Source organism: Carassius gibelio, chromosome B17 (genome assembly GCF_023724105.1).
Source record: "Carassius gibelio isolate Cgi1373 ecotype wild population from Czech Republic chromosome B17, carGib1.2-hapl.c, whole genome shotgun sequence".
Lineage (NCBI taxonomy): Eukaryota > Metazoa > Chordata > Actinopteri > Cypriniformes > Cyprinidae > Carassius > Carassius gibelio.
In genome coordinates this window covers 25673705-25690044 of record NC_068412.1, presented here as the reverse complement: position 1 = coordinate 25690044, position 16340 = coordinate 25673705, and the positions used below count along the sequence as shown (strand labels likewise).

The 16340-nt window shown below is 35.5% G+C and overlaps 2 protein-coding genes across 4 annotated transcripts; one reads left to right on the top strand and one right to left on the bottom strand.

The window, feature by feature from the left end:
* Nucleotides 1-1219: 1219 nt before the first annotated feature.
* On the top strand, nt 1220-5390 carry slc18b1 (solute carrier family 18 member B1). Of its 3 annotated transcripts, XM_052581177.1 has the most exons (14): nt 1226-1319; nt 1447-1580; nt 1708-1803; nt 1947-2020; nt 2234-2381; nt 2629-2785; nt 2960-3096; nt 3309-3410; nt 3676-3767; nt 3868-3963; nt 4196-4270; nt 4350-4443; nt 4768-4814; nt 5020-5390. In XM_052581177.1, exons 1-14 carry the CDS (start codon nt 1298-1300, stop codon nt 5114-5116), a joined length of 1371 nt encoding a protein of 456 aa, XP_052437137.1. In that variant the 5' UTR covers nt 1226-1297; the 3' UTR covers nt 5117-5390. The 3 variants fall into 3 exon arrangements, with proteins under 3 accessions (XP_052437138.1, XP_052437137.1, XP_052437139.1); XM_052581178.1 differs by lacking the exon at nt 3868-3963 and having other exon boundaries at nt 1220-1319; XM_052581179.1 differs by lacking the exon at nt 4768-4814.
* A 630-nt stretch (nt 5391-6020) lies between these two features.
* On the bottom strand, nt 6021-15469 carry ahi1 (Abelson helper integration site 1). The gene is made up of 27 exons (XM_052581176.1): nt 15361-15469; nt 14783-14839; nt 14552-14676; nt 13910-14448; nt 13546-13661; nt 13113-13287; nt 12811-13003; nt 12633-12728; nt 12307-12492; nt 12068-12220; nt 11853-11985; nt 10794-10917; nt 10443-10672; nt 10217-10323; nt 10007-10125; nt 9418-9548; nt 9193-9333; nt 8898-9088; nt 8594-8636; nt 8439-8470; nt 7991-8105; nt 7746-7804; nt 7190-7252; nt 6937-7099; nt 6769-6860; nt 6608-6687; nt 6021-6535 (listed from the first exon to the last, which is right to left on the bottom strand). The coding sequence occupies exons 2-27, from the start codon at nt 14790-14792 to the stop codon at nt 6373-6375; spliced, it is 3579 nt and encodes a 1192-aa protein (XP_052437136.1). The 5' UTR covers nt 14793-14839; nt 15361-15469; the 3' UTR covers nt 6021-6372.
* Nucleotides 15470-16340: the final 871 nt, after the last annotated feature.

Below are 16340 nucleotides of genomic sequence, written 5' to 3'. Positions count from 1 at the left end.
CAATGACAAAATTAATTTTACATCTTATAGGCTACTGTTGATATGTAATGCATGGTAGTGGACACTGCAGTTATCTTCATATATCCACTGTTATTGAAAAATGAATTTGGTGATTAAACCAAATGTTTCAATTGCATTACATTATTTGAATTAACGTTACACGTAAAAAATAGATAACATTTAAAAAATATACCAGCAGGTTTTGAAACAATGACCAGCTTTGTTAAAGTCAAGCATAATCAGTTAGGAGTTTTAACTAAGACTCATTCTTATGGAACACTGTACTAAATCTATTAATAGTTATTGATCGCTTAAGTATCAGTGCAGTTATAATACATAGGCCTACATATTTTACGTAACGTTAGTCACAATATGGTCTTCAGTGTCCATAATCTGCAGCGTAAATCCTAAATATGTATTGCAGAAATATTTAGCACAAAAGGGTAACAGACACAATAAAGATGTAATTTATCTGTGCTGCTAATGCTGTTTTAACGTGATCTCGGAATAATCTTATATATGAGTTTTGAAGGTAAAAACTGCACATGAATGTCCTCCAATTTTCAAACTGGAATGCAATGAGCTTGTAATCATGATTTAACTACGTCAAGACTAAAACATCAACCGCCAAGATACTGCACTTTTTCACAACTTGTAATACGTTGTACAACCAGTGTTGCCAACTTCTTTCAATGGAAAGTAGCTAAACCCTGCCTGATAAGTCGCTAAATGTCGCTAGATGACGTCACAACGCTAATTAGCATATTCATGACGTAAGTGTGTCATATTATCTTGCCCTTTCTGTGCTCATGTAATGCATTTTAAGGCAGCCAAAATTTTCAATAAAAGTTTTTAATTATTATATTTTGATGTTTCTGTTGTCCGACAACGGAATTAATATTATAATGAATGAAACGCGGTCCATTAAGACTACATAACCAGCTCTCAAAAATGTTAATCTCTGCACTAAAATCCTATTTATGACAATGTCTAATGAAATCACATACACATAAGATTAAGATAATGATTGTACTGTGATTTCGGCTATACTTATGTATATACTCTATGTAAAATAGAGTTAGAAGCAACAGTCTTTTTTTTTTTTTTTTTTTGGTGGGTGGGGAATCGCAGCGTGCATTAACCCCATGACATTAAATAAACCAATCAAAAGACTCTGGAGGTTTGTTCAGCCCACTTGGAGCTGAAGTCCCACCCATTTGGAGCTGGCTCCGACCTCCGTTTATACCCATCTCGACAGGTTAAGCAGCACGCGGTGAAAGATCTTCGAGACTTGACAATGGATATCGATGAAGATATACGTATGTAAACACATTTAAATTAGTTAATGTTATTGGGTGTTTAGCATTTAGCAGCGTTTTTGAATCTTTGCATTTGACATTGTTTATTTGCTGATCAGTGAACGCATGTTAACTTAATTTAATGTAGGTGATTCTTCAACACCAGAGGCTCCAGCCACTAAAATATCCAGACAGCAGATATTAACACTTATTTCAATGGCCTCCATAAACTTCAGTTCAATGATCTGTTACTCCATTCTTGGACCATTTTTCCCAAATGAGGTACAAAGATGATGTTTTATGTAATATGATCAACAATGTGAAATAAAATTTGTTCCAAGTACTGTGCTTAAATTATGCTACAGTAGGATAAGAATGAATTGCTTTCAATCGGATTCATTCTCTCTAGGCAAAGAAGAAAGGTGTCAGCCAAGCTATGATTGGTTTAATATTCGGAATCTATGCATTATGCACTTTGGTGGGCTCATTGATACTTGGTAAATATGTAAGTTAATAACTTTTAATTTCAGAAGATACACAACAGCTTTCAACAGTTTTCCATTATAGACAGCACACTATATATATATATATATATATATATATATATATATATACACACTATATCAGTGCGCTTGACCTCTGTTTCAGATTGTCCAGATAGGAGCCAAGTTTATGATTGTGGCAGGGTTGTTCATTTCGAGCGGATCCACTGTACTCTTCGGGTCAGTGAATCTGTGATGTTTTATTGTGTTTTAAATATAGTATTTTGTGTACTTTAGTATGTGTCAATTAGCTTTCAGATAATTTACATGTTGGATTATGCCTAAATGTTTATAAAATCACTTTAATCTTGGAAATTGGATGAAAATGACTGGTGATTCATCATGTAACAATCATGTACTATTTCATCTTTAATGATATAATTTCTTCTTCAGATTTCTTGACCAAGTGTCTGATGGGACAGTTTTCATCGTGCTTTGTTTTATCACACGGTGCGTAAATGCAATTGGCTTTTCCGCCGCCGTTACATCGTCTTTTGCAGTTTCAGCAAAAGTTTTCCCAGAACACATAGCGACTGTTTTGGTGAGTTGTGGTCAGTGCAGTAATGGTGTTTTGGAGTAAAGTGACAAAGGAAGCACTATTGCACGTCATAAAAGATGTGCTGTTTCTCAAGAGAATCATCTGTAGATTCAGTTATTCAGTCTGTCTGGTTGTTTGGGTTCTCACGGTCAAGGCGTATACACAGAACCGTTCTTATGTTTTTATTCATATTCACACAAGGGTGCTAAAATGTTAAATGTGTCTCTACAGTGATATCTCATTCTCTCAGGGCTTCATGGAGATTTTTACAGGTCTTGGGCTGATATTGGGGCCTCCATTGGGCGGCTGGCTCTATCAGTCATTTGGATATGAAATCCCATTCGTTTTCACAGGATGTCTTCTGTTTGCGACAGTGCCTCTTAATTTGTGGATTTTACCAAGCTTTGGTTAGTGCAGAATTCATACTTGCTAAATATTACATGTCTTTAATAATTTAATTTAAGTCTATTCCATTTGGCATACTCCTAGTTAAGTTATGTCACAAGGATTTGATTTCCCTTTTGTTATTGTTTGCCCTCCAGCCATGGAGATAGATGTCTGTTTATTTCATTCAAATATAGATGCTGTTCCTTCCCAGAATTCCTTCCTCAGATTGTGTACCAGAATAAAGATCCTTCTCATCTGCTTCGTGGTGTTCACGTTGAGTTCAGGAATTGGCTTCCTGGATGCAACACTGTCCATATTTGCCATAGAAAAGGTTATGAAGATTTAGAAACTACATGAAAACATATATACATATATATCTAAAATATTTTGTGCTTAAACGTATAGACTACATGTAAACTCACCATAGTGAGTGTTCTAATGTTCTAAACTCTTCATTCCAAAATACTGTTGTAAATGTTAATGTAAAGGTTCTCATTCTATATTATAATGTAAAACACCTCTCTATATATTTTTTGTGAACAGCTTAATCTCAGTGCTGGTTCGGTGGGGCTGCTCATGATTGGACTTTCACTGCCGTATGGGGCGGCATCACCCATCTTTGGTGTGATCAGTGATAAATATCCTGTAAGTCAATATTTAAAGTTTTTTACAGTGACAATTGAAAATTCCGATTAAAAAAAAAGAAAAAGTTTGACATTTTTAAAATTCCTAGTGACATTTGAGGCTTTAATGTTACCTATTTATGTATTTAATTATATTTATTAATTAATTGTGTGTGTGTGCATACATATATAACTATTTTTAGCTTTTGGAAATGTTTTGTTTTGGAACAAATTTGATTTATTAAGAAATAATTTCAACTGTGGCTGTAAGAGGATTCTTGGTGCAGTCAATTAGGAAATGGATGATGGTTGTTGGAGGAATGGCCACAGCGGTGAGCTTCTGTTTCCTCGGCCCACTTCCTGTTTTCCATATTAGAAGGTGAAACATTCATTTTGGACTTTTTGAATGCCAGTTCCTCAGCTTTTGCTGTTTATGCTACATCAAATCACAAATGGGTGAAATGTTTTTGTGTGTTCAGTCAGCTCTGGCTAACCGTCCTCATGCTGATCGTGGTGGGCTTCTCTCTCTGTTTGACCTGTATCCCCACCTTTGCTGAGATGATCACTTGTGCACAGTGAGGCAAATACATCATCATACAAATCCACTTCTAGTTCTCCCACTCAGCACTGAGTCACATTTTATGTTAGGCCATTTAAGAGCTTAGCGTGTCTGTAATTCACTCAGTTATGTCACACTAAATTCCTGAAGTGGTTTGAATAAATGCAGTTAACCCTGAAACTGAGCAAAACAATACAAACCTCTAAAAAATAGAAACATGTTTGACGCAAATGTTCCTCGTATTGCAGTGAAAATGGCTTTGAGGAGGGCTTGAGTACTCTGGGGCTGGTGTCAGGCTTGTTCTCTGCAGTCTGGTCTGCTGGGTGTGTAAGAAAATAAAGTTTAAGAATATACTTTAGAATTTCTCATCATGAAACCTGAATCATCTTTTTCGTGTTGAAGGATGTTCTTTGGGCCGACTATTGGAGGATACATCACACAAGCACTCAACTTTGAATGGAGTGCAGGAGTTCAAGGCGCACTCGCCTTTTTTGCTGTAAGAAAAATTAATTTCCAAATAAAAGCACAATAGTTCATTTTTATGGTACATATGCATACATATGTAACAGTGTTCCTGTAGCTCAAGTGGTAGAGCATTGTGCTATAAAGCGCAAGGTTGGTGGTTTGATTCCCCAGGAACACATGATAGGTAAAAATTGATAGTCTGAATGCACTGTAAGTCGCTTTGGATAAAATCCTCTGCTAAATGCATAAATTTTATTTTAATTTATATGCATTTCCGTAACCGAAACTTTAGTTTGGTATGAACTGTGATGATATATATTAATTTATTGACTTTGTTTACCCAAACATTCTTTAGGCCTTACTACAAGTAATATATTTCACAATAGAGGACATACAAAAGAAGTAAGCAGTTTCTTGTTATATTTCTATCACTTTATTCAGCAATATGGTAAATATTCATTAAAATTAAATTCTATAAATATTTGAAATTAATTTTTTCTGTGAAGTATTTCTTAAGTTGGTAAATGGGGTATAGTCAGTAAATAGTCATAGGAAACCATTGATCATGCATCACATTTTTTTAATTTTGTTTTTATATGTGTTTCAGGTCACAAAAGGCCAACAGGACTGACCTATCTTCATCTCAGGGAGAAAAATCTCCTCTTCTCCCCAAGACAGATCATCTCACAGTTGACGTCCGCTGAAATAAGCCCCTGCGAGCTTTTAGATGGAAGAACAAACCTAATCATATTGCTGCTAAATACAGGTGATGTGGGATATGATTGACAGATGACAAATGAAGAAGGCAGAGAAGGTCTGTTTAACAACAAAGATGTCATAAATGTATTATTTCAAGTTTAATTGAACCTGTACACAGTTCAGTGAACATTTACAATGTAAATGCAAAAGTCCTGTAAAAGAAGATTGAATTAAGAGAGAAGTAATGCACAATAGTAAAAAGATGACATTTACACTAAACACATCTGAGGTGTGCTTTTTGATAAACACTTAACAGTGTTTTTATTTTTGGGGCTTATAGTAACTTTGATTAACATGAGATGTAATATCGATTTAAAAAAAAAAATGGGTGTAGATTTTTTAAGTAAACTGAAAGTTCCTTGTGTGTATATAATAATTAATTACCTCATATACAGAGTGTCTTACAGTACAGTACACTGGATTATTTCTGAAGTCATGTTGAGGTTTCAGAAATCTTTTGGACTGGCGCAAGAATGTGGGATTTATATTTTAATATTACTTAACTCAGATTACCCATCAAGCCCTAGTTTGTGACTGTTCCCATTGTAACGGCTTTTACAGATTTACAAAATCCCTGCCATACTCCTGTTGGAAACAACTTCTACAAATGTCCCATTTCACAAAATACATTTTAAAATGTGCATTACAGTATTTTCATAGCAATGAGATCCTTCGGTTCTTTGGAGCTGTTGCATAAATATTGACCCTTTCAACACTGCAGAAATTGTTTACTTTTTTACATGACGATATGTGCAACTACTTGTTTAAAATGAATTAATTGTGATATGAAATGTGTTTCTGTGTGTATATATATATATATATATATATATATATATATATATATATATATATATATAACTGCATATTTAATTATGGTGATAAATACCATAATTTATTCCCTTCTGTAATATATATCCCTATTAGATATTTCATTATGATTACTCCTGGAGTTGTTGCAGTTATATTCAAAACTTAAATTAACAAAATGTTTAAAAATAACACCAAGTACACAAAATACTATACAGAAACAGTAAAAATATCTTGTAAAACTACATAATACAATTATCAGTATCAAAATTACAAAATATATATATTTTTTAAAATAAGCCCAACTACAAAAAATACATCCAGATAAAACACTTTTGGAAACACGCGGTGTCTACGTCCTTAGTTCCTTCATAACGGAGGTAAGTCTCAGCATTCAGATTCCTTCACCTTCGAACGCACCGTTTGCTTGTCTGAGTCTGGGGAGGGGTCTCCTCCTTCTGGAAGATGCTGAAGACATCTCAAGAGCTGAGGATGGGAGCCGAGGCAGATCAGAGGGAACTTCACTCCGCTTCACCCTTTTCTTTTTCTTTTTTGTCCTGTTAAGAAAATAATATCAATGTGTGCTCAAGAATATAAGTACTCAGATGACGGATGTGCATCATTCATACATGGTGGAGGACGCCTCAGGGTCAGTGTCTAGCTCTGAGATGATCTTCAGCTCTCCAGAGGCACTGATGGCTGCAGACATCTGCAGGTATAGAGATCATTAGGGTCAAACTATGAAGTTTCACTAACTTTATGGGAGGAATAAATGAAAATGTGTCATTACCTGAACTTGTGTTGCACGCTCAACTCCTTCAGGTTCATCTAAAGGTGACGGCTGTGCTTCTAAAGCTCTTGAGAGCTCGTCATCGAAACTCCCTGTGGCAGATACACATGGATTTAGGCAATATAATATCATACATGTGCTTTTGGTTATCAAACCTTATTCACAAACCTTCATCAGCCACATAGGATGCTGGGAAGTATCCTTCCTGTCCACTGACCAGTCGCCCAAACCACCAGCTGTCATTGTCTTTATACAGCACATGGATCACGTCACCGCGGCGTATCGACAGCTCATCTGATCGATTGGCTCTGTACTCGTATAAAGACACGACCTAGAGAACATTTAATACAAGAGGTCATTAACTGACTCCAAGTGATTCCACATTAATAGTAGTGTTCTATAAGAAACCATTCAAGTTTACCGTTTGATGGATTTGCCCAAAGTCTGTCTCTGCTTGTTGAGAGAATTCATAATCCAGTAAACTCTGCAGACATGAACACAATCTTCAATTATTAGACTGGGATTGTATCTTTTAAACAAACCAAAACTACAAAAACTAATCAAAAATATAAATGAAAACAACTTTCTAATGCGAATCAATCCTGCATTTATTTGATGAAAACTCAATATGAACTCTCTTCTATTTTCATATACGTTAACATTTAATTTATTAATGTGATGTGAATTTTCAGCATCATTATTCCAGTCTTCGGTGTCACATGATCCTTCAGAAATCATTCTAATATGCTGATTTGCTGCTCAACCATCATTGCTTATCATTATCAATGTTCAAAACCGTTGTGCTGCTGCATTTTGTGGAAACCATGAGTTCAAAGTTCAAAATAACATTTATTCGAAATAGAAATATTTTGTAACACTGTAAAAACTTTTACTGTAACTTTTGATCAATTTAATGTGTACTTCCTTAAAAACATTTGAATGGTAGTTTAATACAAAAACAGATCACATTGTCTTACTTTCTGCTGTTTGAGGGATGGAGCTCTTCTAATGGGCTGCCCAGCAGGACTGTAACCACCTGAGAGGAGAGGACAATTTAAAGACAATGAACATGTAATTTAAGTGCTTTGGAAAAATCTAAAATTGTCAATATAAATACTAACATTTTTCAATCTTCTCTACATTGTAGTGTGAGATGTGCTCTTCAAAAGAATGCATGCTCAAGTTATCCTACATAATAAGAAGGATAATGTAGAGAACATACTGCTGTGTGAGGTGAGTGTCGTCTGTGGAATGAGCTGAGCGCTGAGTGATGAGGACATCCGTAGTTTGGAGTGAGGAGACAACAGAGATGGAGGAGGAAGATACGAGGCCAGGCCCTGAAAGAAGCCACAATAACAAGAGCTCGATGTAGGACTGAGCTTCAGTATGAATGCTATATGATAGGGTTTCTATTTTGGATATACAAAAATATGAGTGCTGCTCTTGTAGTGAATTATAATCTCATTGCATATGATTTCAATCATTGTATAATCAGTTCAAGGAGTAAACTGAACCTGTCAACTACAACAAATCAGGTTTAGACAGAATAATTTTACTTCGACCAAAACTGGTACTGTTTGTGTCTATAAACATAATTTTAATCAACTCTAAAATCTATTTTACAAGTGTGAGTGACTCTATAGCCAAGTGCAAAAGACACAAATATTCACCTCTTGACTCCTTCCCAGATAAGACATGACACCTTTAAAAAAAAGAAAGTATATATTTATTTGTGTTTATTTACAACAGAATTCATTGCACATGCATTAGAAATACATCTTATTTTCTCAATTTCAAATAGAAAATGATCTTGTACATCACTTGCCTTGTTCATACATATCCACACCAGGGGAACTGCGATGGGGCTCCTGAAAGAAAAGAAGTATAGCTGACAGATTACTGACTGAATTATAATGCTGATAATAATCAGTTACAATTTAATACATTTACAACAGCTTATCTATTTTTGGCCCTTAAAACTTCAAACTGATTCAAACTAAAAACCTTCAAGCTTTTAAAACAGAGAATCAAACTTTCTGGTCAGGCTTTGTCAAGCCAACATCAAAGTTTGTCTTGATTATTATTATTATTTTTAAAATCTAGTTTAATATAACCATCAACATGTTTACCAGTACAGAGTCTAGCTTCTGTTTGACCCGCTGCATCTTTAGAGACACACGAGCTGTGCTGGCGAATCGGTCCATGCCGGTGGCTGAAGTGTTCTGGAAGGTCGTGACCTCTGATGAATTCCTGCCCGACTTACTGTCCAGGTACTCTGACCGGCTCAAGCCTCTCAAACTCTCCACCTCCATCTGAGCGACTGCGTACAAGCACAAAACACTCATTTTTAAAAGAAAATGATCATTTGACTTGTCCCTAAATACTAATGAATCAGTGGTATCCTCAGTCGTTTAGAGGACTCACCCTTCTGGTCATACAGATATAGATGGATGGGCTGGTTTTGGCCGAAGGAACAGAAGGCCACCATGTTCTCTTGAGGATGGAAAGCTACAGATCGAAGCGCAGATGTATAGCACAGCTCAGAGTACACAGCGACCTGGTCACCTACACAACAGATATCCCAGTTCAGTCTCCACTTGGATTTTTCTTTGTATTCACACTTAAAGAGACTCTAAAGAATCTCCAAACCTGTCTCAGAGTTCCACACATACGCCAGTCCATCTTCACTTCCTGAAAAAACGAAGCTTCCGCAAGGAGTGAATGTGCTGTTGATTCGCTCCCTGTAGTTTGTGGCACCTATGTATTTCTTCACTGCAAAACTGTAAAACAAGTATTTCTTTTTAAATTTATATTTGCATTTATTTAGGTTGAGTACTTGCCTATAATTACTGGTACTGTCAACGAATGCACTGATTCATGTGCTTTTTAAAAAGTCAACAGGGAAGTAAAATTGGCTTAGATTACTCTTAATACACATACATAGACTTGCTGCACATGATTGATCTTAAAGGGATACTCCACCCCAAAATGAAAATTTTGTGATTAATCACTTTACCCCAATGTCATTCCTAACCTGTAAAAGCTTTGTTCGTAATTTACTTGGCAGTCTATGGGACAGTCACAAGCCTCCCAGTTTTCATCCACAATATCTTAAATTGTGTTCGAAAGATGAACGACGCTTTTACGGGTTTGGAATGATATGAATATATTTTTCTCCAAATTTTACATTATGGTATTAAACGAATATTCAAATATTAATAAAAAGGTAAATGCTTACATTCTCAAATCCATGACCCTTAAAACACTGTCTTTGGCATGAATTAAAAGTCGTCTTCCATTTGGATGCACCTCTAGTGAATTGATGGATATTCCATTCAGATCTGCCTCTTTAATTTCCTGAAGATAAATATTACATTTGAAAATGATTAAATTAGTTTTATTAGTTATTTATTTAGCTCTTCAATGTAATCTTTGAGAATGCATTTACCCTCTCAATGCTCCATTGGTTGGTCAGTCCACGGTGAGACCCAGGCATCACCTTGGTTCCCCACACAATAACAAGGCCAGAATTGTCCGCAGAAAACATTTTGCTTCCTATGTGAAGACCAACATATTACTACATTCAATTACATTTACTTTGCAGACACTTTTCAGCAAAGTGACTCTAATTTCGCTAATGTCTGAGACAGTTAATATGTTTATTTCCTCAGTACCTTCTGGATCAAAACACAGTGTGTTGATGAAAGTCTTGTGTCCGTCAAACTCTTGCAGAAGTTGACCATTCACGTCTTGTACATGTACACTCCAGACACGCAGCACCCCGTCGTAACCCCCCGTCACCACCAGACTCTGGGTTTGCGGGTGGAACTGAGCACAGTACACGAATGAAGGGTGAGGAAGAGTCTTATGAGCAAAACTTTGCAGTCGTTCAACGTTCCACACTCTGAGGAAGGAAATAAAAAAATTATGGCTCACACTTTCACTCATAATTGTGGTGTGATGTGATTATAGGATGCATAATATTATGGGGTAAGCTCTGCATATGCAAAAAGGGCATTTTTTACCTTACTGTTCCATCAGAGGATGCAGTTAATAGTCCGTTATCATCTCTGGACCAGCAGAGATCATATACTACACTCAGATGGCCATTAAAAGATGCCAGAACTTTCCCAGACGGAATCTCATATACTAAAAATAAAGAGATTTCATAAAATTACATACAGGAATACAGTAAGTTGATGCATAGCATTTATAATTTTTTTAATGTTAGGTTAAAATGTATATTATTTTATTATATACATGGCATGCATATATTTCGTATGGGACACCATACTTGGACACACATCACATTCTTTTCTTTTAGGCTTTTCATCAGGTTTTTCTCCACATTTAACACAGTTGCCTTGACAACATTATTTTAAATGGTTATGAGTGGTAATATACAGTTTGGTTTGATAAATACAAATATTCCATTTATTCTCTTAATTAATATAAAGTGAATAGTGCAAAATTCTGTTTAAAATAGTTTTAGATTAAGTATTGCATGTTACAATTTTAACTTCCCAAAAATATTTTGTCAACTAACAAGTTTTATGTTTTTGTGACAAAAATATGTAATAAAAAATGTAATTGTGTATGTATATATATATATATATATATATATATATATATATATATATATATATATATATATATATATATATATATATATATTTATATTTATATATATATTAGAGCGGTCAAATGATTAATTGTGATTAATCGCATCCAAAATAAAGTTTTTGTGTACTGTGTATATTTATTATGTATATATAAATACAAAGACATGCATGTGTATATTTCAGAAAAATCTGTTGTTTACATATAAAATAATTTATTTATAATTACCATTATATGAATATAAATATGGACATGTAAATACATGTAAATATTTTCACAATATATACTGTGTGTATATATATATATATATATATATATATATACACACACATAATAAATATACACAGAACACACACATATGCAACCCAATTTTTTTTTTGTATGCAATTAATCATTTGACAACGCTTATGTATATGTATATACAGTACACAACAAATAAAACAAGTATACCTAAAATGACTCACTTATGATTGGAAACGCATCTCTGTCTGCACATGCAGCTGCTAGTGCGCGTCCATCATGAGAGAAACGCAGAGTAAAACAGCCCATCTGACCTCCACGGAAGGAGTGCATTGGCTTATTCGGAATGCGGCACACCTGTTCAAAAAAACAATAAGAAACATATTAGGTCTAACAAAAAGGATTACTGACTCCTTTACCTACTTTTACACTATAATACCTGTCCGGGTATGCGGCTCCACTTAATGGTTTCTGATTTGCTCTCCTGTATCTGTGTGCTGGTTTTAATGGTCATCTCAGTATTGAGATCACTGTAGGAGGTGCTGCCGCGCTCCTGCTGGAGAGCCATCATGGAGCGGATACCGGGGTCCACCTGTTCAACAAACAGTCCAAATCAACATCAGCAGACACCAGTTTTTAGTCTTTTCACTGGTTTTTGAATTCAAAAAGTGACACTACATGTTCTGGTGGTTTGAGGCCTTTCACTGTGACGTAGAGGGTGGAGGCGTATTTGTTTCTTGGGAACTTTGACCACCACTGAAACACTTCAACCGTTTGTGGCAGTTTCTTTGCTCGTGGAGGAGGGCAGTAAAGTTGTAGACGCAGTTTGGTGTCAACGTTCAAGACACCGTTGGTTCCTACAAGCTAGAAGAAACAGCAAATAGGAATCTACCCCAGAACTTATGAAAGATACCGTTACATGAAATCTATGAAACTGACATATAAAATGACCAAACTTCTATAAAAAAAAAAGGTCAAATCAAAAGTAAAATCAAAGCTGTTACCTTCAAAAAAGCCCAAGCAATTTTCCGGAAACCCCTTTCATGTCGGTCAACAGAGACATTTGTTCGTGCTTCCTCCATACTAATGAAATCCAGAATCTGTAACACAAAGTTTTTTAGTGATTCCATTCTTTCCTCTGAGAATACAAATATAGTTTTAAACTTATCCAAGTGCACAAACCTCAAAAAACAGTATCACTCGTGGACTCTCCTCATCATCTTGAAGGAAATATCCAAAGCGCTCATTGAAGATGATCTGTTCCTCCCATTCTGGAACTGTATTTTTGTGTTTCTTGAAGTCAAAGGGTTGAGTTATGATGGGCAGGATGTGCTCGATGTTTTCTTGCTCATAGAAGGATGAAACATGACGATGGCTGAGAACCAAATAAAATAAATAAGATTGCATTTGGTATGAAGATTATAAACCAATGGTTCTAGCAGGTTTTGGTTTTGGTGGTAAAACAATACAAGTGAAATCCAAACCTGTCCTCTTTCTTGACATACTGTCCAGTGACCTCATCAACCACGTGAACTTTGACCATGGGGTGAGACACCATCAGGTCCGTCTTCAGCTTGTCTGTCCTGTGGATATAAACTCCCAGCACCAGACTGTCGTCAAAGGATCGTTTCTCCTCCGCCTGTTCCTCCTCAACAATCACTACAACCAATCAACATTAATATCACATCTGTAAATAATAGTGTTAATGAAATGCACACAATATATACAGTATGTACATATTGAGAGAATATGGTGGTGGCAACCAAAATAATAAATAAAAACAGCGCAGTGCAGCTATATTAGACATGTTATATTAGAAATTGAGGAAATATTACATATCTGATATGTATATTGATGTTGAGTCTAGAAATGAAAGAAAAATGTTAATGTGTAATGGCAATTTTTAGCTTATCATACCATCTTTTTGTTTCTTTTTCTTCTTCACTTTGGGTTTGACTGTGTCCTCCTTGAACTCCTCCACAACATCATCCTGGACATTTTCTGCCTGGTTATCCGCTGATGCTTCAGTTCGACTGCAAACAAAAAGGCCAATCTTATTACCTTACTTTTTTTTTTTTTTTAGAAAAAGTCATGTTATTGTACTCATGAATATGCTTATCTGCTGGCTAAAGCAACTTTTAACCTTCAATTAAAGACAAAGTGTGTAATTTCTGCTGCATCACCAAACAAATATGAAAAGTTCAACATAATGTTAAATAATCTTGGTCCTAATATAAATGATGCTAACTGTGATCATTTATGAATATGCATTGATTTTTACCTTCTATCACCATCGTGTTTGTTTGATTTCACCTTCTTCTTTTTCTTCTCCAGCTCATTGTTTAACAGCTGGCTCTCTGCAAGCTTCTCTGTGGCTTTCTTCCGTGTCGTCTTCTTTCCAGCCGTCTCTTCCTCCTGTGAGATCTGATGTTGATACGCCTGCAGATAATCATCTTCTGTCTCTGTGTCTTCTTTCTGTCTATTAACATCATTTCCACTTTTACTCTTTGCTTTCCTAGTCTTCCTAGTATGTTTTCCATCAATCTTTGTCTCAGTACTCCTGTCGTGGTCTTCTTCATCTTGTACAAGAGCTGGTGGTTGTGGGAGTTTCCTTTTGCTTTTCTTCTTCCCACCGGTCAGCGCTGGTTCCTCCTCACTTACAGCATTGTTTATGTTAGTCTTTTCTGATGCTTCCCTCTCTCTGCGCCTGTTTTTGGTGAATCTAGGGCTGCCCTGAGCTGGATCATATGTGTTATGGAGGATAGCTTCATCATCTTCAGTGTCTTTAGTCAAATCTAGGTTCTTCTTCAAGGTTTGAAGCTGCAAGAAAAAGTATGGAGTTCAAATGACAGATGTTATGAGATGCAGGGTGAATTAAGTTATGTTTTTTCTTGGTTAAATTATGATATTTACTATTACTAACCACAATGATTTCCTGGGACTGGTCAGTGATCTGTTTGGCTTTCTTTTTCTCTGAGGGAGGGTTTGTATATTTCTTCAACACCTCGTCAAAGCGAGCTTTGGTCTTAGCTCTCACATCACTTTGACCTGTCAAACAGAGATTTACAGAGAAACCAGCTCTTAAGAACATTCACGATCATCAGTGACAGAGAAAACAGCTGTTTTAGATTAAGTATGAGTTATCTTTACTCACCTGCTGGCATTCTGATGAACTATGGATAAATTCATTCTGGAACCAACAATCCTAAAACTGATAATATCATACATTACAATGGTATCACAGACAAACTGCTGTTTCTAAGTTCTGTGCAACCTTTAGAGAGTCTTTATTCGCTTATTTAGGAAAAATCTACTAGAAAATAGTTTAGTTATTCTTACTAGAACTAAAATTTTAAGTTAGCTAAGCAGATTATGTAATATTTAACTTTACCGCCAACACAGAAACACCTCTTAAATCCAACTATTATATGCTACATAAGCTACTACATTACTAGCATAAAAGCTTAAAAAACTAATTAGATTTCATATGATTATTAATTCGATTCTGAGAATACCAAAAATGCTGCAATGCGTAACGTTATGTTTGAATCAATGATTTTTTTATGTTGTAACGTTAGCTTTACTAAATCTCAAACGCTAACGTTAGTTGAAAATACACCAACAAACCACTGCTAGCGCAAAAGTATTGCGTCTTGCTCGAAAATTAAGCAAATATATTTCATTTTACATAGTCTACTATTAAATTTAAGGTTTCTTGCTAAATAAACGTACATTAAATGCAATGAAATTCAGCGAAGAAGTCGGATCATGTCTGTTGTAGATGATCTACGAATGATTCCAGTGAGCAGCCATTGCTGGCAAGAACGTTTCCAACAGCAACAACAACAACAACAGGATTGGCCCCGCCTCCCATTGCTGTGTCCGACATAGACATATGAGCCGCGTCCGAAATCGCAAACTTCCATACTACATAGTAGGCGAAAAACAGTATGCGAAGCAAGTAGTACGTCCGAATTCCATTCATACTACCCACATTCATACTATATAGAACGTACTTTTCTAACGGTCGAGTAGTACGTTCAAATTCAAATGTAGTACCCAGTACGCAGTATTCGATTTCGGACGCAGCTATAAATAACTTTATATGTCTATGGTGTCTGAAGCAGCTCCCTATCCACTATATAGTGCACTATATGGGGTGTCAGCCATTTTGTAGTGCTGTCCAAATTCTGAGTGAACAACTTCATTCCCTACATTTGTCCACTATTTTTTACCCACAATTCATTCTGATTTCGAGTGTACAACCTGTATTTGGTGGATAATTATTTTTTTTTGTTAATAACAGGTAACTTAGTGTATTCTGATGTAAAATTAACGGTAGCCTGAGGACGCTCTACAACCTTATCTGAGCTCAAAAGGCTGCTTGAGCAAGTGTCAAGATACTAAAAATAATAAATACATAATTATGAACGTGTTTATGTGTGTTTATTTTTGTTCTCAGTACTTTATTTTAATAGCATTTAATGATTATGAACATAAAAGCATTACCCAAAAAAATATATATATTATATACCATCAATGAAACCACAAAGCTGAAGCGGAGGTATGTATAACTGCAATTTTGAGTATTATTGCTATTAGTATTATTTTCTAAAATTAGGTACATATAAAAGTACATATGGCAATGTTTTTGCAACAGCTCCAAGTCTCACGCACAGTGTAGGCTATACGTCACTGTCTGAATCCGTTGA